This window comes from Aphis gossypii, chromosome 1, assembly GCF_020184175.1.
Source record: "Aphis gossypii isolate Hap1 chromosome 1, ASM2018417v2, whole genome shotgun sequence".
Lineage (NCBI taxonomy): Eukaryota > Metazoa > Arthropoda > Insecta > Hemiptera > Aphididae > Aphis > Aphis gossypii.
This window is the reverse complement of record NC_065530.1, coordinates 70,455,660-70,482,234: the sequence shown is the minus strand read 5'-3', so window position 1 is coordinate 70,482,234 and position 26,575 is coordinate 70,455,660. Positions and strand designations below refer to the sequence as shown.

General features: G+C 26.9%; 1 protein-coding gene across 2 annotated transcripts in view; it reads left to right on the top strand.

The window, feature by feature from the left end:
- The window catches only part of LOC114126095 (ATP-binding cassette subfamily G member 4), a 35,506-nt gene extending 9,496 nt beyond the window's left edge, over nt 1-26,010 (top strand). Inside the window, exons 1-11 of one of the 2 annotated variants that reach the window (XM_050208428.1) lie at nt 106-518; nt 15,947-16,074; nt 19,609-19,726; nt 19,801-19,990; nt 20,056-20,201; nt 20,894-21,132; nt 21,208-21,443; nt 21,518-21,686; nt 21,757-21,857; nt 21,972-22,127; nt 25,126-26,010. In XM_050208428.1, coding sequence (XP_050064385.1) covers nt 15,960-16,074; nt 19,609-19,726; nt 19,801-19,990; nt 20,056-20,201; nt 20,894-21,132; nt 21,208-21,443; nt 21,518-21,686; nt 21,757-21,857; nt 21,972-22,127; nt 25,126-25,545 — 1,890 coding nt within the window. In that variant the 5' untranslated portion in view covers nt 106-518; nt 15,947-15,959 and the 3' untranslated portion in view covers nt 25,546-26,010. Of the gene's footprint in view, nt 1-105; nt 519-15,946; nt 16,075-19,608; nt 19,727-19,800; nt 19,991-20,055; nt 20,202-20,893; nt 21,133-21,207; nt 21,444-21,517; nt 21,687-21,756; nt 21,858-21,971; nt 22,128-25,125 lie in introns of those variants that run through there. The other variant, XM_050208857.1, reaches the window with a different exon arrangement.
- The last annotated feature ends 565 nt before the right edge of the window (nt 26,011-26,575 follow it).

Below are 26,575 nucleotides of genomic sequence, written 5' to 3'. Positions count from 1 at the left end.
CGCTAATAAATTGTCATGAGATGCGTTACCGTGGTAACGCGCGGCGCCGGTTCTTGGCGGGTGACCGGCTGAGCGGTATATACCTACCTACTGCTCGCTGTTTAGACCGTGTTTCAGTCTGAACTGAACGGCTTGTCGTAACGCACGTTCGCCGGTGCGTATATTTCGCGCAATCTCGGCTCTCGTCCAGACGAATATTTTTATTATCGCCGAGTTTTCGAGTTTTTTTTTCTAGTTTTTTGTCATTTCTTCAACCGAATAGTTTCGTTCTCGTCGACACAAGTCCTTCTTAAATAGGTATTTTTTTTTTTTAAACGTTTACCTATGCGCGCAGTAGTGTGCGATCAAAACGAACCGAGATATTCAACACCATATTAATTATAATATTGTCGCTTACACGTTGAAATACGCTCAAAAATATAATTACTATATTATATGCGCCACGAGTGTACGCCGTACTCGAGTTTTGGACAGATGCATCAATAGCCGACGAATCGATTTTGAATAATTTCATCAAGGTACATCGATTTTCTGTTAAGTTTATTGAACTCTATAACATTAAGGCTAATTTATTGAAGAATTATATTATGTATATTGAAGACAATTCATTCGAAAACAATAATAGGGCTAATGACCTAACCTATATTTATTTATACGCACAAGTCAGTTCATTAATTATATTGGTTTTAAATTTTACGTTACTTTTGACGATAGGTACGTGAATTATTTTGACTTTTTTAATCTAAAATATTGTTGTATATGATGGATTGGTGGGTGACACATTCTTTTCAATGACTTGTGTTGTTAATGTTATTATTAAATATTATAGTATGCATATGATGCATACTATATAACCTATATAGTATGTACTATATAGTTATGGATACTTAATAGTTAATAGTATTGTATCAATCATCGACAGCTATCTTAAACCTAAAGGTATCGAATGATACACATACTTTATTGATTGTTATACGCTTATGTGTACTGTATGTCTATATAAGAAAGTATTTAAACTTTTTTACTTAATTCGATACACATAGTAATAATGGATAATAACCGAAAATAGTATTAATAATACATTTCATAATTAATAATTTTGTCTATGATGACTTTTTGTTATAAATTGAGAATTATTATGAATAAATATGAATGATTCTAGTCCAATAACATATTATTGTATTTTATATTACTTGGTCGAAATATATAGACTATAGACTATAATAGTATATATAAATAAACCATAATGTAAGGTTTCATATGACCTAAATGTGCATGATATCGTATGCAAATATTTAAATATTATTATCATCGAGAGCAATTAATATGTTTTGTGAAATGTGGTTTAATATTTTTTTCAAATAAGAACAAAAGGTTCTTAATTTTAACTAAATATAATACAGTTTATTATTCATATTATATAATATGTATATGTACTTATGGTAATTACTATACAGCTTACATTACAGCTCTTAGAAATAATTTTGTAAACGCAATTCTTCTCTTTATATGATTGAAGATTATAATTTTGTAAAATTTAAAAAGAAATTAAAGAATTTTATGTAGCTTTAGGATTACGATACTTTTAAATTTATTCTAGAAATATTATCAATCATAGCATTCAAAAAAGAACTTTGTAAAACTAATGATAATTTGACTCTTGTGCCTTTCTGCCATTTTAGATTTTTACTAAACGCTAAATGAATAAATGAAATATAGTCGTATAAATAAAATAACATTTCTGGAGAAATTTTATAGTTTTTATTAATATAATTTAAAATTCGGAAATTTTGGGAAAATGTATTGCACAGGTTATAAGATAAAAATATGGTTTAGTACGTAAAACAATTTAATTAGGACTTTTTAAAAATATTGTTTAAGTTTTTACATTTGTAAAAAAAAATAATTTAATTCTAAAAAAAATTTCCAATAATTTATTACCGATGTCCAATCAGTGCTGCTGTATGCAGTGAACATGTTTTGCGTGTTACACGTGTGAGAAGATAAAGATAACAAACCACGGTGTGGCGTTCTAATATTTAGAATAAATACGAAAATATGACTAGGTCTTTCTTCATATATCCAGTAAACTCGTTTTATACATATTATGCAATATGTGCTTTTATTGTAGACAGTAGTCTATAATATAGTCTATGTTTGTTATTATCGTAAAAGGATTACGTTTTATTTGCTACACAACGCGTTCCATTAAATATATCATCATGCTTAAAATTAGAAATGCATTTTAAAAAACGTGATAAGTAGGTACCTATAAAAGTATTATTAATTTGTTTAGATCTTCGTACAAAATAATAACATTAAATGCCCGTGAGTGATTATACTTTTCTGACAATATAACTCTATTTAGTATTAATTTTTTATTGAGTAGGATTTTAGTAATTATAGTGTACAGCGTACAATATATTAAATAAATTATACATTTATACATAATATATGATAAAATACTAAGTGCAAATATATATATAACAATTTTAAAATATAACTATGATGACATAATAATTTACAATATTAAAACTATGATAGTTTACAATTAGACTAAACATTTTAAAACGATTAGTAAACGCGTAAAATTGTCTTAGTTCTTTATTCTGAAAACTTAATTTATTGTTTAGTAAATTATGTGTGCTCATAGATGTTTATCATTATTAGTTATTTTAACTTTAACTAGGTGTTGTATTTTAAAGTCGTGAACTTTGAAAACAGTTTAATAGTATGTGCATATTATTATTAATTCTAATATTAGTAGATCTACTTATAAATTGTATATGCTATTAAAGAAAAGTTAATTATCACTTCAATGTAACAAATCTAATAAAATACTTCAACCATAGCGATAACCATGTTTCATTTCAAACGAGTAATTTACACGTATATGTATACATATTTTAAATTAAGCCACAGGGAGTTTGGTTCATTGACCATTATTTTGTAGAATACTTCGCTTATTGAAAATTAAATACTTGAAACATATAAATGTAATAAGTAATATCTTATAAGTTATAAGTTATAAGTTATAACTAATTCACTAATGGATTTAAATCTTATACTATTATATATTAAAATTCTCAGAAAATTAGATCATTGAGTAATAAAACATTTATTGAAATTTTGAAAAATATTGGCGTGTAAGATATGTGAGATGTCCATTTAAAACAATAAAACTAAATACGTATATAATTTAAAAAATGTTGTGTGTGATTACTATTTGTGTTTTATAATAACTTTAATGCATAATAATTTATTGAAAATCATAATATCATATTAAATAATATAAATAATAATGTATAGATAAATGTCTAAACCTTATAATAAGTTTACTATACTTTTTCTTTCGTTTTTAATCTTTTGATTGATTTGCTGTAATTCTCCATACTTAAAATTTAATTAATTTAAATTTTTGTAGGTAGTTATCCTTTCTTATGACTATCATGAGTTGTTTTATTAATTTTACTATGCGCATTTTATTTTATCAGAAAACGTGTTAATGTTTCAAATATATTTGTATATGTATAGGTTATTATCGGTCCATTTCATATTTGACTATTTGGATTCTTGATATCTCGAGTATATTTTTCAAATATAAGAAACGAAAACAAATATGTAATGATATACTGCATAATACTTGGTAAATGAAGTGAAGAAATAATAGTTCAATAACTTGTGAGCTATTTCCATTAATGTTGTTATAACTATATATGATCATTAGATAAAATCAGTGTTATTTGTCCACGTGTTCCTTAAAAAAAAATTTAAAAAAACTATCTAATATTATATTGAACACAAAGACCTTGTGACAATATGAGTACCTATCACAAATACACAAACATAGCATAAAAAGGATACCCCATACACGTTTCATCAATCGTATATATTTTCGGTCCTGCTAACAACATCCGTGTCAAGGATCGCGCAATACGTCCGATGATATCACATTAGGTATAGATTATTTTTGTCTATTGTCTTGGGAATAATGCATAATTTGTAGGAGCATAAAATGTTTTCGTTCGGAAAAGAATAATATAATTATGCTGCAATGGGATGCATATATTATTATAATATTATATTGCTTGCCATGGCTAGTAATGCTTAGTACATACCTATACAATATGATGCGGTCGCCTTTATGTTTTATTATTCTCGTTTCCGACAGAATATTATGATTATTTCTCTTTCTCCGATTCGTAATCACTTTGATCATAATGAATTCGATTGATACACGGGATACAATTTAATTGTATTTATTTTTGTTTACTCGGCGGTTGACGACCTGTGCGTTGGACACAGGATATTTTGCTGCAGGATATATCCGAGTCGGTTTATTGGAACTTGGCCCCAATGAGGTCACGAGATTCGTTGACCAAGACGACAAAATTGGGCGTACACCACAACTGCAGTAAACCACGGTTTTGCGTAACTTAAACCACCAATCGCCAAACCGTCAGTTTGCATGTAGGAAATACGTATTATAGGTACCTACAAAATAATATTATAATATCTACACCGGTTTTAAAATATACGATTTATTTCATGTATTTATAAGTGCATCCTTGATCGAAGACGATAGCCGACGTTTTTGGAGTTTGAACGGGTAATCGACACGGTTGCTTTTTTCTTACATAATTTGAAGTTCACTATCGTATACCCGGTATGAAAAAAAATATAAACAGTTTTAAGTTTTTACGATTAGTAACTATTTATTATACACTCGACGATTACAAAAATCTTAGGAGTAAAAAAAAAACTGTTGAAAAATAGGTCATAAATTCACGTTGAATTAGACTATGATTTGATACATAAAAACGATTGAATACATCGTAGAATCTTAAACACAGTTTATTGCTCCAACTAAAACTCGGTTTATTGACACATAACTAAAAGGAAAAGAGCATGTTGATTATTATTAGTCCTGTATAGCTGTATCACTATGTGTATTGTATTCACGAGAGTAAATATAAAAATAATACCGGCATTAGGTATGTCAAGTATACACACCGTATAAGTAAAATATAGGTATAATATTATTATTTACCAACGTAGAAAATAATGACAGATAAAAAGTGTTATATAATGATGGATAATAATTTATATGTTATAACTTATAAAAGATTATGATGTTAGATGTTTGACTATTTCATGTACAATTAATGTTTACAACAAAACGGTAAAGAATGTAGTTAATAGGAACTTATGTGTTGTGTTAATTTTTTAGATTTAGGACATAAGTCCTAATATTAACTATATTTTGTTTAATTATAATGTAATTACCTAGTACCTAGTAACTACTTAATCACTGTTTATCTTAAAAACCATACATCATTAAACAGGAATAAAAAACATTATCTTATATAATATTAATTGTGACTTTATCATTTCATTGTATCTCATTTTCTGGATAAAGGAATTTAATGAATTAGTTTTTTTTTTAATTTTAATTTTAACAAATATATAATTACACTATCATAACTACTTTATTCAGTAAAATAAAAAGTAAAATTGTATTATGTATAAATAATTCTATAATTCGCAGGTGCATAAAATAATGAACTTGTATAATTCAATTGGGTTCATTACATTTAGAATTTAATTTATACAATTTCATATTATACAAATGTTGATCTTGAAAAGTTGTACATACAGCCTGTAGGTAGCCTACCTACATTACATACTCTTCCTGTCTTCATATTATATTATATCAATGATTTCAATGTTAACAAGTTCTTAAATAAAAAAAAAAAATAGTTTAAGATTTAAAACAAGTTATTAAATGTTTTTTCTATGTATTTTGTATTTAGTATCCCTAATATTAAAGTGGACCTTAGAAGATACATATTGAATTTTTTAATCAGATATTTTAGCGATTTCACTAACATTTTAACGTCAATTGTAAAGTTTATTTTTTTTTCAGGTTAAAGTAAACTATAACATTTAATAATTGTGTCGAGTCATAGTTTATCAAACTTTCATCTATTATAATTCATCACTCATATTTAAACTTCAACATGATTTATCGTTCTTAATATTTAAATTAAAAAATTATTTTATTAGGTACTTATATAATATACTTGCTATACATACTTATAATATAGAAGAATAGATATTCATTTGTTTTCATGCAGAAAAACTTAATGTATACATTATTTTGAGTCAACGTTTGTGGTCTGAAAATATTTAAGTATTAAAATGTTAAATACAAAATAATGTGCATAATAAATATATTTATTTAATAATATGGTTTTTGTGCACGGTCACAAGAAAAAATCTTTTTTACTATTTTTCATTTAATCAACATCTCACATATTCGTGGAGTCAAAGATTTAAGATTTTACTATCAATTGTTGAGCGCTTGAAAAAAATTAATATCCAATAAACATACAAAATATTGCTAAGTCATTTTAATATTTTTTAAATTTGTGCACAGACAATAATCGATAACAAATAAACAATAACGATGTTTGTTTTCTGACTCAGTCGACAATTATTTTGATTATTTTATTATAATTTGTAATTCATAGAATAATAAGAAGAAAACATCTAATTTAATCAACTATTGATTGTACAACTACGGCCTATTTTTTTTTAGATTTTTATCTATTTAAAAAAATTTTAAATAAAAATTTTGAATACCTGAAAACAAGATTACATTGTAGGTTATAATATAATTATAAAAGTACATCATAATAATCAAAAAAGCAACATTTACATTACTTAATTTACAATCTTTTATATTTTAATGACAATGATATATATTTTATTTTATTTTTTGATTTTACGGTAATAGTATTACCTACCTCTTTCTATCAATAGAATATGTAGTTTTGGAAATAAATATTAATTGGAATTTTAATTCAAGGTTACCTTGGTATAATATAAATTGTATACACAAACACAACACATTAAAAAATAAATAAACTCATTTGTTTTAAAAGGTCGTAAAATTTTTTAAAAAAAATTGTTAACATTACTACAAATTTTATGTAATGGTAGATATTATATCAATGCTACATAGAATACTAGTTTAATGATTTATTGCCATGTATATAATTAAAATAATAATAGATACAATATTTCAATACACATTGATACTTGATTGCATGTTCATCGTACGGTGGAGTGTGGGGATGATTTAATTTAAAATTAATTAAAAAGAAGCAAATGAATAAATTATGAGATACGCATCTATATAACAATTTAAAGTACCTACTAGTATCCGAGGATTATAAATGGCTACACAATATATAGTATATACCCATACTTTTAGATTCTGAACAGAACGCGTTAAATGTATTGATTTTACTGCAAAGATCTGTGTATATGAGAACACGATAAGTTGTTAATAAAATACACATTACATAGGTAATCTTCAATTTTGAGGGTGGTTTTGGATAGAAAATTGGATCTAGTTTATACTTTTAAGATGTCAAAATTGAAAATTTCCAGTTTTTTTTTATAATCGGGAAAAATAAACAAAAAAAATTAAGAAAAATTGGAACTTTTACGTTAAACAAGATTTTAATTAAATTTATTCATTCATATTGTTAAAATTCAAAATCAAAGTTTCTCTAAATTGTATTTATCTTGTGGTAGGTTTTTATTTTTTTTTTTAAAGGGATGGTTTGGGGTGGTTTTTTAAGAAAAAATTTACAGTCAAAAGTTGTTTAATTTAGAAAAAAGGACGTCAGCATCATTAATTAATACATCCTACATGACGTGCTCTTTTATTTTATTTAAAATCACTGGTTGTGGTATTGTTAAGCTTATGTTGATACATTTAATACAGTTTATTTTTAATTGTTACTACAACGGTCATTAACATAACATTTTAGAAGTTTTGGTTTTAAAATTATATATGATTGAAAACAACTGTATGCACTTGGTTAATAACTATAAAAGTAAAAATTAACTTATACGTTAAAGTATTTTTTATTTAGTTTTATTATTATTTTTAAAGTACATCAAAAAACTGAAATTAACATGTGCTTAAAACTGTAAATTAATTTCGTTTTACTAAAAATGTGCTTTATAGTTTATACGAACAATCATACAAGTAACATGTTGCTAATATGTGATTTGTTGTACACTATTTTTTATCTAAATAATTTAAATGAGAGGAATTTTTTACTAGATTATATTAAAAATATTTAAAGGTTATCAGTTAAATTTATATTATTAATCACAGTACAATATTAACAATATTTCACAATTAAAGTATTTGAACATTTGAAAACATAATAAGTAGGTCAATAAACGTGATTGTGTACATCTGTAGTTTGCAGTAATTCTGTAGCCTGTACTCATTATTTAATATGATTATTTTACCGATTAATCATACCTACTATATTTATATAACTTTAAAAACGATAATTATGATAGAAATATGAATTATTAATTTTTTTTTTATAATTATCAGTATGAAATGCTCGAAAAGGTATATTATCAGTTAGGTATGCAAATAATTCAAAAACGGGTAAATTTTGAAAGTCTGCAAAGACTTGATACAGAATAATATAAACATCATAATTCATAAGTAAATATTAATGATACTTGAGGGTTGTAGATTTGTTCGGAATGTTTTCAAAGTTTAAATCTTCCGAATGGTCCATCTATAGTACGTACTTATAATATTAATATATACGTTCATAACAAATTAATAACATTAATATCAACATAATGAGCATCAATTATAAGTTATTTACTTTTTGTATACTTATTAATATATAAATATATGTGTGTGTTTGGAAGAAAAATTTAAGTAGTAGGTAAGTTGAAGGTTTAAACCTGCTTAATTTTTATAATAGGTAAAATTGTTGAGCCCCTCCACTTCACATATTTGCACTGTTATCTAAATGTCCACATATTATATCTACTACACGGTTATACTCGAATGATTCGAGCTGATTATATGTTATGTACCCGAATATAAATTATAAAAGTATTTATTTTTACCGCGAATTTTTTAAGTGCTATGACTAACTTTATTTACACATTTCGTCCCAATGTACTATAGGTAGCTGAGTCATAATAGTCATTAGAAGTCATTTATAATTGATCCTCGGGAAAAATCGTTTGCCAAAGATTAGTAACGACCATTTTCGTAGAGACTACAGATACCTGAAAAAATATACAGACGATTTTCAATATAATTATATATTAAAATAACAAGTGAAATAATTACACACACACACACTGTAAGTCTAAACCTTATTTATATATGACATTAGTGGGTATCTACTCGGCACCACCCGACACATGATTGTATATAACTTGTAATCGTTACAGTACTTAACGGTCTACGATTAAAACTTGTATATAATATACATATTTATGTATAAATGGGTGTGTGTGTGTGTTTGTGCTAAGACTCTCATACTCCATTACTACGTAGTGCGTAGGTATTGCGTATTGCGCGTGTGCCAATGTATAGGTTCATTCACCATGCGTTGCGCCCGGCCTAACGTCAAACGTCGTGTCGGAAGACTATTTTGACGTATACCATCACCACGGGATTTGGAGATATTATTTTTGTGGGTATAATGAATAGATGGACGTAATAGGCACACCGTCGGAGCAACACACACACAATATATCACTCTCTCGCACACGCGCGACAGTCGATGTTATAAAAAGTAATAATTATAATATGATTTATGACCAATATATCGCACATTCGCGCGGCACGTAGTCAATGACCTATACTATTGTTGAATATTATTGTTATTACCATTTATTTTATTTCGTTAAGTAGATATACCTAATAATATGCACACGATATGATATTGGAGTACGATTTTCGTGTTCGACTCGCAATAGGTCACATACGCGCGTTCGAGATAACGTTATCGCGTCGATAATAGTATACATAATACGAAAAAAATGTAATTTAAACTGCAGCAACATCAGGTACGTCTATTTTTTTGCGCTTTTATTTTGTTGATTTTATCGTTGCACGTTCACCTAACCGTTTGATATATTCACATGACCCACATAATAGTCCGGCCGGACAATTCCTGATATGAGCAGATTTCAGCCGAAGTCGATTTACATTGTACGACGCCACTCGTCGTACGCAATTGATGTAACACACTTGTAAAAAAACACACAACCACTAACAATACTATAATAACTGAACAAGCTGTGCAAGTGTGTAACGTATGTATACGGAGTGTTCCATTTAACCGGCTACATTCGTTTTCTATAGTTATTTTTTTACTTTAAGAAAAAAAAAGTTCTTATACAGGAGTAGATTGAAGTATTTATATTAAGAAACGATTGGAAACGGTTATTTTCTGTCTTTGTCTTACGTGCAACATAGGAATTTAGACTTGTTTTCATTCCGACGTACCGATCGATCTAATGAAGCGATAAGAATGATAAAAACAGATTTGAATAATTTGCGGTCACGTCTACTCGAGATAGAATTTTCCAATTAGATTTTATCTACATAAATCCTCTGAAAAATGTACTAAATCATAAGTAATCGAAAAAATAGAGTATTTAAATTTTTGAAGAAGTTAACGATTCCCCTTAACACTGTTTTTTTCTTATATCGTGATTTTTAATTTTTTTTTTTTTTTTTTTTTAATTGTAACTTTTGTGGTTTACACCTTATTACCTATTCTGCTTCGGATTGTGAAATTATAGCAATACATAACGCTCAGGTTTTTAAATTCGAAATTCTGAGAAACAATATTATGAACAATAACAGTTTCGTAAAAAATGTTGGTATCTCAAATATTTCAAACTATATGAAAATAAAGTTGTTTTCAAAACACTCAAATCGACGAGGAAAGTTGGTGTAGCCGCGTGAACGGATCGTTCGGTAAGTTTATTTACACAATACGTAGATAACACACGAATATAGGTTTATGTTTGTAAATCAAAAACGAGTAAACGACTCTACCGCAGTGACCGCGCGTATACCCTATATATATATATATATATACTATATACATATATTTAATATAATAATAATAATTAATAATATAATACAGTGTTCTGTATTTCTGCAGCCGGTCAGACAGGTGAACCGAGTTGTTATGCGTCGGAGAAAAAAAAATGATTTTTTTATTACATGTTTTTACCGTGCTGCAGCAGCGTGTATTATATAGATAACGAGAATGACATAATATTCCGTACATCTGTATATATATATAAACGCTACGCTAGCACACATATGCGTGTGTGTTTTTATATGTATATAAATCGGGAAGAGAATATTATGCTAGGCAGTGTAGCATATAAATATATGTGGTAGAAATAAAACATACCTAATACTACCTATACTACTAACCGCCATCGGGTGTTGAGCAACGCGGACGATATTATACACGCGGCCGTAGCGCGGAATAAATGCGGCCAAGTGATAGTGAAAGTGCCGGCCATGTGATCGTATAATGTATAATACGATGCAGTGGCATCTCCAACCATCATAATAATAATATATATGTATAATAAATTATTAAGTTTTTTTTTTTTTTTTTGTTTTCTAATATCACTATACATATAACGCGTAATAATACACAATGCCTACTAATTTGATATATAATATACCGCACAGGCCGTTGATCGAAAGTCGTTGTCGAAAATCTGAGAGTTTGAGATTTGGGGGATTATTATTTAAAAAAAAAACTTCTGTTGATCTCCGCGACATATTATACTATATAAGCGAAGCGAGAAAATTTTCTTTTGTTTTTACCATAGGTATTTAGGAACTCTGTGTTTGCTCCCGACGGGAGTAATGACCGCAACTCGATTTCCACATATATGGCGAAAGCTTAAGAAATTCAAACCAAACGTATTCGCAAAAACTTCCACTTCGGGGACACCGCGGTTAAGTCCGTATATGGACGTGATTATGCTTAAAGGGAGTGCCAAACATTTTTCATCTTATATTTTTATTTACCAAAGGGTAATTTGTATACCGTTTTGCAAAATAAATTATTATCAATAATATGTGAAATGTACAACCCCCCTTTCCTCCTAAAAAATCTAACTTATCAGGTATGCCTATTTCTTCGCAATAGCGTTAAAATTGAAATGCTACTCAAATTCTTCTAAAGATTTCATGTTTTTTTTTATCTTGCAAGGCATTTGTGTAGCTCTTGTTCGATATATTCTATAAATCACACCGTCATAAATATTGTATCGGTAAAAATGTTATACACAACTATTTTTCAAGTGGTAAATTATGATAATAATATAATAATAACAACAATGTAATACTATGCATAGGTACGTATATATAACAAGTAACAACATGTGTATAGTTGAAAAATCGATGATTGTTTAGCGTTTTAAAACTTTGAGAGTGTTCGTTTCGTTAAGTAGATATTATAGATGATAAAAACCTCGTAATTAATATTTTGTAAAATATAATACATAGGTGCATGTTTAATTTCATATTATTCGATTTTATTTTTTATGTTATTTTTAGAACTTTAAATACCTACATAATATTGTAATGATGATTTGACAGCTTTTTTTAAATTAAATATTATGCATTCAAAAAAATATCATATCTTTAGATTTCTTGTCATATTATACGATCTATGAAAAGTGTAAACACTTAAATATAAGAGCTTAAGACATTAATATATGATGATATACCAGTTCTTAATTTTTTTTTTTTTTGTTTATAAAAAAAACGGGTTTTACGAATCGTTTTTTGCCAAAACAATACAAAATCTATCTTCGAGCAGATACGAGTATTTAGCATAAACTAAGAACCTGTTAGTTATGACATTTCAAATAACATATCAAAGAAGATAATGTGTGTAAAGTAGAAAATTTAAATGTTTACACTATTTAGAATATATTATTTTCATAGTACACATTGAATTATTTATCAATAAATGTCTAAAACACTAAAATATATCATGACTGGCGCTTGGCTAAAATTATTTTTAGAAAATCTACAATGATTGTTTCCTAACTAGAATGTTTCTTCTGTAGCATATTAGAGTACGTGAATAAAAACTTGTAAATAGGTTTATGATTAAGCCCAAAAGTTAGGTTTAAGTTTAGTTAAATAAAGAAGAAGAATTGAGCATAAAACTAAGTCAATATAGGTAGATATAATACCAAGTTCTGAATCTTTTCATAAATTTTGTGATTCATCAATATGTTCTTAAATTTAAAATAATAGCACTTGCTTGTCCTAAGGTAAGCTAAGCATGACAAGTGAGTAACAAATTGGTTATTAGTCGGTTAATTGTAATCTAGATCAGTTTATTATCCTGCATTAAAAATTAAATGAAATATATAATCCATAACTAAATGAAATACGTATTGTTTTAAGATTTAGTTAATTTATGAAACAATGAATTTAAACTATTACCTATCTACATTCAATACGTATAATTAGACCTTCAATACAAATCACAAATTTGCTAAAATAATTTTGATAAAACAGAAAGCTAAATTCAAAAATTAATATGGATAGAGATATTGGACACGTATAACTTACATTTGAAAGATAAGTAATAAGAATGGATATCGATGTATTCGGCGTTACTATAAGGTATAAGGTAAGTAAAATATACAAGGTCTTGATTTAGATTTTTCATATTTCCTTAATCTGAAAGTAAGTACAGAGTACAAACGTATACTTAGTAAGTATTATATTTTATTAGTCAACCTTATTGTTACACACCTCTTGTTAACCTTCAATTTTAATTTGAATTAGAAATACAAGAAGCATTATAGGTAGTAAAAGACGAGAAGGGGAAATTAAAAGATATTGTTATAAGTTATGATGAGGTATTATTATACGATAAATACTTATGTTAAATTATTTAATTTTATAAATATTATATAATATGAAATAAATATAAGTAGTTAAGTAAGTCCAATATTATTGTCTGTGATTAAAGTAAGAAGTTTATGCAGACATATCAAATTTTAATTCAAGACATGGTTAAGACACATTGGCAAAAAAATTAATCTAAATTGAAAGAAACCGAATGCACATATATACATAACGTGGAAAAATTCCAAACTAAAAAATAAAAACAAAACAATATACACTAAATAATAAATATACTAAAAATCAGACACACCAGAGTGTAACGTACGGTTTTATATCGGCTGAAAATAATTCACCGATGTGCGAAACTTTATCTATTCCTAACAATTAAACATTTAAGTAGGTAGTGATAGATTGCCGTCATCAATATGACGTATAGACCATCTCAATATAATATATAAAAAACAAACACGAGTTTGAGTTTAGATACAACGCTTGAACCATATACAGAAAATCACCATAGCATTACTTTATATATATATATATGTATATAAAGCAATAATTTACACCAACATAGTCAAAGAACTATTTGGGAAATTCTTTGTTGCATGACCAATTAATAATATTTAATTACCTATGTAATTTAACATTAACTTTAACTTTTGAACTTTTGAACTTTAGCAAGAACAATTTTTCAGATTCTAATTTTAAAATTTTAGATATTAAAATTTTAAAAATTGTAAAATTATTTCAAAATGTTAAGTTCAAATACTGAATATATTCTAGCTTTATTTATTCAGATACATACATTTTATCAACAACACATCGAAAAAATAATCCAAAATTGTATACGTCAATAAATATGTATAATAATTGTATATATTAGAATGAATCACAAAGTATAATCATTATTGATCACCTTATTTTCAGAAAAATTATCCCATAAATAATTTTTTATACAACAAGATAATACCTAGTATAAATATTTTAATAACTAAGAAACTACACTTTGAACTTTGTATTAAGTACACCCACATTAAAAAAAATATATAACTATACATATAACCTATATATGTAATATGTATGTATTATTTATTCTAATTAATTTACAGTGAGAAAAATACATTCTCATTAGAAAAACAAAAATGTAATCTTCGTAATACACTTCATAAGTAGTATAAAATTTAAATAATTTAAAAATATAGGTTTTAAGTATATTAAAAAATTTCAAAAATCAGATTTTGAATAACTGTATTATTGAAGTAAATAGAAAAAAGATGAGCATGCTTGGCGAATCACCCTGTACATTTTAATTAGAATACAAATAAAAAAATTCAATATTTTAGTCTTAAATATTAAGTACATATTTAGATTTTAGACTCTTATTACTAATAAGTAATTACTTTTTTTATGAGTCTTCAGTATAGATTTAAATGTATAGTTGTAAGGATTATAAGATTGAAAAATAAATCATTTACTTACTACTATTTACTATACGTATTACCTACTGATTACAATCAACGTAAAATATAAAAATAAGACTTTTAATATTAATTTAATCAATACTATACAAATAATTAACAGAGGAAATAAATGAAAATCATATTTTAGCTAGTATTTTTAGTTGAAAAAGTAAAAACATTAGGTACAATTTAAAAAAAAATCTTAGTTTATTGAAAACAAAATGTTCCTAAATACTGTTATTCAACTGTTGTATATATATCCTTAGTTATATTATCTTCTATAATTAACTACAATTAAGTGTACTGCTTGACGCGTATACCTATGTTAATTTAGTAGATATATTACTATATAAATATAAATATACAACAAATTAACATTTTTTTTTTTTGTGTTATGACAAGGACATTATTTTTAATTATCATTAATAATATTAAAATTTTATAGTGTCATCGTGATACTAGGTATATGTAGTTAATATTATTACTTAAATACATTTAACAGAGTAAATCATTTTCGAAGTTAAAAATGTATTATTTTAAATCAAACTGCTGAGATGTGTAAAAAACAATGTCATATAAAACAACTTAAAACAATAAATTAAGTTATCAATACGATATATTATAATAAATATTATACGCTATTTTTAAAGGTGTTAATCATTTTATACTAATATCATGGTTATATATTTTAAAACTACAAATATACAATTCTAATTTTCAGATTTATTTTAAAAATGGATCCACTTGACGATGTTGAATATGGAGAACCCCATCATCACCTGCTCAAAAGACCACCTGTAGATATCGAATTTTCAGACTTAACTTACAGTGTGCCACAAGGACGAAATGGTAAAAAATTAAAAATATACTTACTGACCTTTTTACGGTAATTATTTACAACAATTATGACCTTATCAAAAACTATTGTGTTTGTTGCACAACAAATATTTTATTAAAATATCTACTTAGGACGATTATACAGTAAGATTATTAATCAACTATAAAAATTGTATGCATATATTGATATATTATATGATTATATAAATATTTTTAAATTGAAATTAAATTGTTGTCATCCAGTTGCTTTGTATCGATAAATTTAAGAAAATATTTTATTTAATGATAAATTCACGATACTAATTTGATAAAAAGTATAACCTATTAAAGTAATACATATGGACGTAGACGATCATTAATAATAGTAATTTAAATATACTATGATTAGTGATTACTCATCAGATAAATATTATTTTCGATGAAAAGATATTGTGAACTTACAATAATTTATTATTGGTGAGATAACCTATCTATAATGACATTCGAAAATAGTTTTTTTTTTTTTTTTTAATGACTTAATTATTGTTCAATATAGTTGCCGTGTTTTTGGGCACTCTTCTGTGTTTACTCAACTTAGCTCAAGATAATAATGTATTGCCGTATTATTTTTTGTGCATTTAAAAGAATTAATAAACAACCGTTTAAAAATTCGAAAACACTCATAATCAATTTTGAGTGTCGAACAATTTATCATATTTTTTTATGTTAACTGGATTTTTTTTCGATTGTTAATAATATCCACAAAATTTAAACTGAAACTTTATAAATTAGAAATTTATAAAAACCTAGCGTACCTAGGTATTTTGAAAAAACTTTAATTAAGCAAAACACTGTAAATAATAAAACGTATAAGAGTTATTTGAGCTGATAGATATTATTAAATTTAAAGGGTAAAATTATTACCCATATTTGTACGTCAGTTTTTTACGATTTTTAAATTTTCAAGCAACTTATGACTTATGGGTAAGTATGTAAAATATTGTAAATTAAAAATGCTTACACTTCATTTAAAAATTTAACTATCATGAAAATTCGACGTATAAACGTAGACTGTTTTACCTTTAAATTGTATTTTACATTAATTCATTCTTATATGAAACAAACAACAGAAAATTGGTTCTGTTGAACTCAAATTTGCTATGTTGTCTGTTTGTAAGACAGAGATAATAGCACATATCGTCTTTTTAAATAAGAAAATTTACGATAGATACCTTATAAATTAATTTAATAATATAAATTGAGTAATCCTTTCTCTTTTATATATACGAAGAAAAAGTCCATATCTATGAGTATAATAATTCAAAATATATCTGTTTTTTAACCTATATGTATTATTTTATAAGTTATAAATTATTACAAGCACATAATTTTCATACAATGATGTAATAACAAAGTCATTATAGTAAATTAATTTTATGATATTATATTGATGATATTACAAAGATCAAACAAACAAATTCCTATTCAAAGAAATACATTTGAGATACGATTTATTGGGTTTTTATTTAATAGCCTTAATGGATATTTATCTAACAATTAATAGTGATACTTTCTTAATTAAACTTATTTATATGCAAGAACTAGAAAAAAAGCTAGCGTCGTTATAATAAATTATTTCATCTCAAAAATATCGAAATAAATTAGTTTTATTTCACTTCTATTTTCTAGTAAAACTATTATGAATATTATCTTATAGGTATTATAGAAGTAGATGATTAAAAATAATGACGGTTACAGAAAAACAGTTTTAAGTAAATGTAACTTACTCTGCAGATTCTTAGGTCTTTAAAAAATTGCGAACGCACCTATACTTGTATTAAAGGACAATGACCTCTTTAACGAAACTAGTTATTCGTTGCTAAATCTTTTATACAGGGTAAACGTTATTATTATTATAATATATTCCTCATTATTTTATAGTCAATAAAAATTTATTTTAAATACAAAATTCATTAAATTATAACAGTATTATCGTGATAAATATATAATATAATTTATAACTTGTAAATTAAAACAAATTATTCAAATTAAGTATAATTCGATGTCTAAAAATATTTTATACCTATATAATTTAAAAATGTGAATAGTGTTTTCAAATTAATTATTGTGTATTGAGTTTTCAACGCTTTTAAGTGACGGCACCCAAATTAGATATTGCATTTTTTCGTTACACTTTTAAGATAAAAATGTTTATGTTAATTGTTTAATGTATTGTGTACTAATAATGCACATAAGATGTATTGTAAAGTTAAATATGCTAGCTGCTCTAAATAATTATTTAACAACCTCCTATAAGGGGTCGTGAACTCTCATATTATGAATTTTTGTACTAAAACTAGAGTAGTTATATATCTACTGTAAGTATTAATACTAACATAATTATTATAGTTTAGAAACTGTTTATTAAAGTATATTAACTAGAAATAAATAATATTATAGGTATTTTTATATATTAAAAAATGCCATTATTTTTCTAAAATCTATATATATAACTTAATTTTTTTGCTTATTTGTATTATATACAAAATACATTCATATATAATATAAATATTTTATATTTTTAATCAATGACCAATGACCATTGCAGCCGAAGTTCTGTTGGAGCAATAAAAAAAAAAACTTAATGTTTATACTTCTAATTCAATTATTCTTAGATAATTTTTTTTTTTTTTTGGTCATTGCAAAGGTGATATACCAAATACAAAGGTTAGATCAGGCAAATTGTATTGAATTAATTATATTCTTTATAATCATCTAATTCCGTACTTGTATTATGTGATAATTAATTAATTAATTAATACAGGTATATATTATTATATATATATATATATTTAATAGAAACTTATTCTATAGAATAATGAGTGTTATATAATAGTGCTTAAAAAAATATTTTTTGTCTAGATTAATTTATTTAAACTTATAAGTACTGTTTATGTAATCCAAGAAATACGTTTTAAAACTGTATCTATGTATATATTAAAAGACAGGAAATTTGAGGTACCTATATTTTAAGCTGAAGGTCAGTTGATTTAATTTGGATAGTTATAACTTAGGTATGACTATATTAGAACACATAAAGGAAAGAAAAACATTTTAAAAATAATAAGTTTTCAATAATGATTAATAACCGATAGGTATTTTATAGTTTAATTTTTAGCATAGCTTTGTAATTCTAAATACTATAATTATACTATTCGTACATGGTATACATTTATGTAAAGTATATAGCACTACAGTATTTTTTACTTTAAATTAATAACTAAACTATATGAACACTTATGATAATAGCGAAGATCAATTTATTCATGTTTAAAATTTTAAATATTCAATTGGTATTATACATATATTACCTATACATATATAAATTATAGTTATAATTATCTATAAGTTAAGTTATAATTTTTTTTAAATATAATAGTTTTATAGATTTATGATGAAATATGTAAAGAAATTATGGCATAAGACTTAAAAATATCAACTACTAAAACAGTATATAATACATATAATTTTAATACCTGAATATCATATGTGTTCTTTATGTAACAGGATCAAAAATTATTCTTCGAAGTGTAAGCGGTTTGTTCAGATCTGGTGAATTGACAGCAATACTCGGACCATCTGGTGCTGGAAAAAGTACACTGATAAATGTATTAGCTGGTTATAGGTATTAATTTTATTCGTGTATATATATTTTACCACTATACTTAACTATTTTCAACACTTCTTCGGTTTTGTTAGATGTGGCGATGCCCGAGGTTCCATCATGGTAAACAGTCGACCAAGAGAAATGAAGTCATTTCGAAAAATGTGTCGTTACATAATGCAAGAAGACCTTTTGCAACCAGCACTTACAGTATTAGAGTCGATGGAAATAGCATCTGATTTAAAGCTTGGTTATACAATTTCTAAAGAAAACAAACTTGATACTGTAAAAATAATGTGATTATGAATGACCGATGAACATATTTTATAATGATGATAAATGTTTTTTAGATTGAAAATATTCTTCAAATGCTTCGACTCACTAAATCGAAACACACGCTCATGGAGAATTTATCTGGCGGAGAAAGAAAACGATTGTCCATCGCTTTAGAGCTTGTTAACAATCCCCCTGTAATATTTTTGGATGAACCTACAACGTAAGAGTTTTTATTTCGTTATTTACATAACTATTTTCCTATTACATGGTATTACATCAATCATTCTATTAAAACATTATAGTCTTTATAAAACATTATAACTCCATCATAATAATTTAATATAATAGTATGTACATATAGCTCTATAAGGCATAACATTTTTCATTTTTGTTTCAAGGATTCATACAATATAACAAGCTTTAATATCTTGAATATATCGTTACCTATGATTGCATGCATTTGAAAATAATAATAATACTTTTATTTCTTTTAGTACAAAATATAAAAATCAATTCGCACGTCTTTGAATATGACGACATAAATATTAAAATTATATATCACATTATTTTTTTGCAATACGTAGATGTTTTAATCGATATGTCCTTATACTAATACATATAAACTAAATACTAATAATTGTACTATATATATTATGCTATTTTTCAATATAAAAATAAAGTATCAACGTTGTAGGTCCAATATTGTCAAATAGGGATTTAAATTCATATAAATATATTTAAAAATATATATACTAACATACCTAATATTTTTATTCATTCTACTTGAAATGTAACCGTTTTGTAAACCCAAGTATTTCATATAGTTTTGATTATGGTTACAGCATAAACATATTATCTAAAATAGTATTAAATATATATTATTTTATCATTATTAATATTTTCTATTTATAGTGGTTTAGACGACTTATCCAGTTCTCAGTGTGTTTCATTACTCAAAGATCTTGCTTATGGAGGTAGAACAATCATATGCTCCATACACACACCCAGTGCAAAATTATTTGCAATGTTTGATCATGTATACATAGTGGCCGAAGGACAATGTATGTTTGCTGGAGTTGGCCAGGATATGGTCCCGTACCTATCGACTGTAGGACTCAGTTGCCCTAAACATTACAACCCAGCGGATTTCAGTAAGCATTGATGAATGATTAGTGACGATACTTTGAAATTAATTGGTTTTAAAATCTAAAAATTTGCATTTTCAGTGATCGAAGTTTGTAGTAGGGAGTATGGCGATTATTCAGAAAAAATGTCAACTGCCGTAGACAATGGTAAATGTTTGAGGTGGTTTAAAGATAATTCTGAAACAAGAAAACCAATTGTACGCCGAGCGTCACAGTACGACACGGTTTCCAAACATCTGTACGATTTTTCTAGTACAGGATGGTCTCAATTTAACGTGCTTCTCAGGCGGATGATGATACAACATAAAAGAGACTACGTAAGAAATTAAAAAAAAATAAAGCTATACTATAAATTGCAAATCGTTAAAAAAATGTTATTATTTAATTTTAGACATATTTATTATTCAAACTATTTATGTACACATTTATCGGCCTAGTAGTTGGTGGTATGTTTTTTCAATTTGGAAATGACGCTTCTATGACTATTTTCAATTATGGATTCATGTTTATAACCATAATCGTTTTTATGTACACACCACTTATGCCAGTATTGTTAAAATGTAAGTTTTATTAAGATTTATAATTTTTTATACGAATTGTTCAATTCACAACTAGGATGTATAATTTTAGTTCCTAAAGAAGTTCAATTATTAAAACGGGAATATTTCAACCGATGGTACGGGTTGAATGCTTATTTTTGTGCGCTCACATGTTCACAACTCCCAATGCAGGTAAGAAAAATCATAACATTTATAAGTTATAACGTTATAACTTATAATAAACATTAAAGTTAAATTATATTTTGAAAAACATACCTACACATTATAATATTATATATTTTATAGCTTATCTTATCGTCAGTTTACATAGTAATCACTTACTTATTAACTAATCAACCATTAGAATGGGAACGAGGAATTAAATTTTCCGTTGTGTGTTTGATGGTGTCCTTGTCATCAGAAAGTATGGCGTACGCAATTTCCTCACAATTCAACGTTACGGTAAGTTCTTCAAGATTCACAATAAATTTTGGTACACTATGTCATTTTTTTCTATTTTAACCAAATGAAAAATCCTAATTAAAATATAATATGAATGCCGTTAAAGTAAATGTTTTAAGGCTGCTAAAATCACTTCGCTGTGAAGCATCTATAGGTTTCCTTTCAAGTTTACCACGGCATTTGGCAATTAATTTTATTTTGGCTATTAGCTAAACGTAGACATGTATTACTGTAATGGATGTGTTAATTAAATTTCAATTTAACGATAAATTAATGTTTACGAATAACAATTCTTAGCGAAGGAGACGAAAGGATTTATCATATATTTCTAAAAATAGATTATATTATTATTGTTAAATTATCTTGATTTTAATCTTAACTTAAAATAATATTTGAAATAATTAATATCCGACTTTCAAATTGGGAAACCTGGGAATATTTATCTTATAGTACGACAAATCAAGTTTATAAAATACTGACATTGTCTTATACTCTTATATTTTAATTACTCGACATTGAAGTAAACTATATAAGAAATGTGTGAGAAATCATTTATTTTCCTAGTAACAAGATTCGTCCTTCATGAACAGCGTGTCTGACGTTTGGGTATACGGGTATAAGGGCAGGAAATGTATAGATAGTTTATCTATTAGGGCAATCGTACTAATTTACTACGGACGGACAATGAGAAACATGAATAAATTTCTAAGGTTCCATATTATACATAATATTCATTTTTAAATATCAAGCCATTTAAATTTTTAATAAAAACAACTATTTTATAAATTCATAATATAAATACATATTATACGGCTAAATTTGATCATTATTTTTTTCGTTTCGTTACGCGTTTCCGTCAAAATGGAATGCCGATAACGTTACAAAAATATAAAACAAGTTTCATACAGCAATTATTCCTACAGACTGAATTTTTTTAGCCATCTCACTGAGCACGTAAAACCTAATTACCGACATTTTTAATAACTTACACATTAATAATGCGCAGTTTATATTTTACACATTAGTTTTGTGGATATACAATGAAATCTATTGTTTATATTATGAAAAAATTCAAACATTTTTAATTAAATGTAGTAGAATAAAATTTGAAACCAAAAAACATTGTACTATCAAAATCAAAATAATATTATAATGATTAATAAATCATATTTTAGAAAATAGAACACTTGTTGAATTTAAGTCTAAATATAATTATTTATAAGTGTTGTTTGTACATACATATATGTAGAACCACATAGATATAATAACATATTTATTGTTTAATAAAATAAGGAAGTTCGTCTAACCCCCTCCTAGGACACATTATATGTAACTTACAGTTTTATGTAGTCTGCCACATTTCTTTGCGAGTTGTATTATACAATTATTGTGAATCTTGTTCTGCGAGTCTGCGACTCTGTTTTACTACTGGAATGTCGAATACGACAAATAACGAACTTCAAATGTCATGGAAGTACTACAGTCGTATAGAATTCCTCTTCGCATTCATGTTTTGAGCACAAAACTGTGACGCACACGCACAGTAAATTTTCTTTGCTGTTGAAATGTGATTTCCGTATACCACCTTTAACCTAACCCTATAATTAGTTATGATTTATAACCTATTATTATTCTAATACTATATTAATAGGTATTACTGTATTAGAAGTTTAAACGTGTCCAAAATATGATCGCCATCATTATACCATCACTCATTATTCAACTATTACTATTACTATTATTATTATTAGACGATAGATATTTTTTTCATCACTGCAGCTGCAGAGAGATCACTATTATCTATTGACTATTTCAATTACAACGCTTTATTATAAGACGTGTGTCAGATATATTTTCCTGTAATAGATAATTTAAAAATAGAAAATAGAAATTGATTGTTCTCATACATAACATACAAATAATAAAAACAACAACAGAAATCTTTCATATTATGCAAAGAAACTTCAATCGTTGTCATATTTTTCTAAATCTTGGATGGTTTTGCTCACAATATTGTAATTTGTAACTCTATACAGTAAATAATAACTACGCGTTGAAGGATGACTTAATAACTGCTATAGCATTCGTCAATTTAACACCCCGTTTGTAATCATTTTTTTTCCACGTTTTTAAGTTTCTATGACGAGACAGCTGTCCATTCAATACCGAGAATACAAATCACAAAACTTTAATATCGTGAACGCTATAGCATGCACTGTCTATAAATCAACGTGTTAACTTCAAAATGAGAGCGATTTCTATTGCTATTTATGGCTTTATGCACATCGACTGCAGAATAAATAAAATGCTCACTCTCGCAAAGCAAATATAATTAAGTCGCGTTCCTTTTAAAACTTCCAAAATTTCTTCTACTCAATATGCTCTAGGGAGGGCTGGTTGGACCGTATCCATTGAAATGAATATTTGTAAATTTGTAAATTATTTTTAACAATACGCATGTAATATTTATGTATTGTAATTTCGATATTTTAATCTGCGAGTTAATATACCTATATATATATTCGATTTAAAAATATATTATAAATTTAAAATTATTATAATGTACGGTGGTATCCATACACAGATTGTAATATAATATCTTCTTCTTCTTCTTCTCCGGGTAATCGGTCGCCAACCGGTCTAACCTTACCGGCAAACGCCTATCCCTCCAACCATCTCGGTGGTTCCATCCAATCTAATCCTCCGCCAAAGACACTCACATGTTTTTCAACCAGATCTTCCCATCTCGTATGCGAAATCTTCCCGCAGCGACCTCTTCCCCGCTGGTTCGTTTTCTTTTATATTATATCCGTGGCAAGAAGTCCGAGTTATTTCAGTATTTTACTTATTATTGTCTCCGCTACAATGTAGTCGGACGACGGAAAAGTAATATTCTAGCTCGTCTATAATATCATAATAACGTGTGCGTTTGGACTTGTACAAATAGCGTATATACTCACACGTCGTTTACACGGTTTACCGGTTTTTGTGCTTACAGAACAGCGTGTTCTTCGGGCCGTGCGTGGCTTGCCCGATGATGCTGCTGGCGTCGTTCGGGCTGGGCTACGAGGAGAACGAGATACCCGCCATCATCAAGCTGGGCATGAACTTCAGTTACCTGCGGCACGGCGTTGAGGCGCTGGTCATGTCCGTGTACGGCAACGGCCGCGGCCGGCTCGAGTGTCCCAAGACCACAGACTACTGCGACCTCCGAGACCCGTCGGCCCTGTTCAAGACGGTCGGCATGTCCGACGTGACGTACTGGGGATCGATGAGCGCCCTGTGCTGCATGTTCCTCGCGTTCAAGGTGGCGTCCTACGTGATGCTCCGGTGGAGGCTCAGCACCAAACCGTCGCTGCTGCTCAAGCTCGGTTTCGTCGGCCGCTTCATCAAGGCCTACTTTAACATTCCTCGCTGACCGCCCCCCATCACTCGCCACTCTCGCTCTCTGTATATTTACATAAATATATATTTATATATATATATAATGTGTGTACATAAACAAAATACCAAACAGCATTTGTGATACTATATAAACTTATACTTTACGATAACTTTAAGTATACTGTAAAATAATAATAATAATAATATTTCTTTTTTACATCATAATTATATCATACATTTGTCTTAATAATAATAATAACGGTGTAAATACGCGATTTGTCGATTCTGATAATGTGTATTATATATTAAACCACGTGTATATTATAAAAGGGAAAATAGTTATGTCCGATTTGTGCGCGTTAAACGTATAAACATATATTATATACTTAAAAAATATTTTTTTTTTTTTTAAAAAAAATTATACATAAAACAATTTTTTTTTTTTTTTTTGACGCGATTTGACTTTTAAATAATCGTAATAAACGCGTTTTTTAATATACCTACGCATATTATACATCCATCTTATACGCCATAGTCTTAGGGGATTATATCAATGGGCATTACATATTTTCATGAGTACATACTACTCTATCCGAAACAGAGATAAGTAATGATATAATATATATTATTTAGGTGCTGCCCTGCACGCGGGCGTCTGACGTCTGAAGGAATTTGTTGCTATACGCTGTAACAATATGATAATTAATAACAATAATACTTCAGACAATCGTTAAAAAACATAATAGAACTTCTATTCTATAGTGTGAGTATATATAAACATGGAAACGTATAGTAAAACCTTAAAGTGCGTGAATAATGAATGTTTATACTTTGTAGCATAAATGCGCTTATTCACGGTTTAAGACTATTATCGGATGATTTTGCGATTGTTTTAGTCTCTAAGACGATATTTTTCCATTTTTAAATTAGGTACTTACCTATATTAATTATGAAAAAGTTCCAATATTTATTATCTGTAAACCCGTGACAGTGTTTTCCAGTTTCCTACTATATACACAATAGAGTACAATTATTATGGTCGATTAAAATCGGTCAAAAACTCA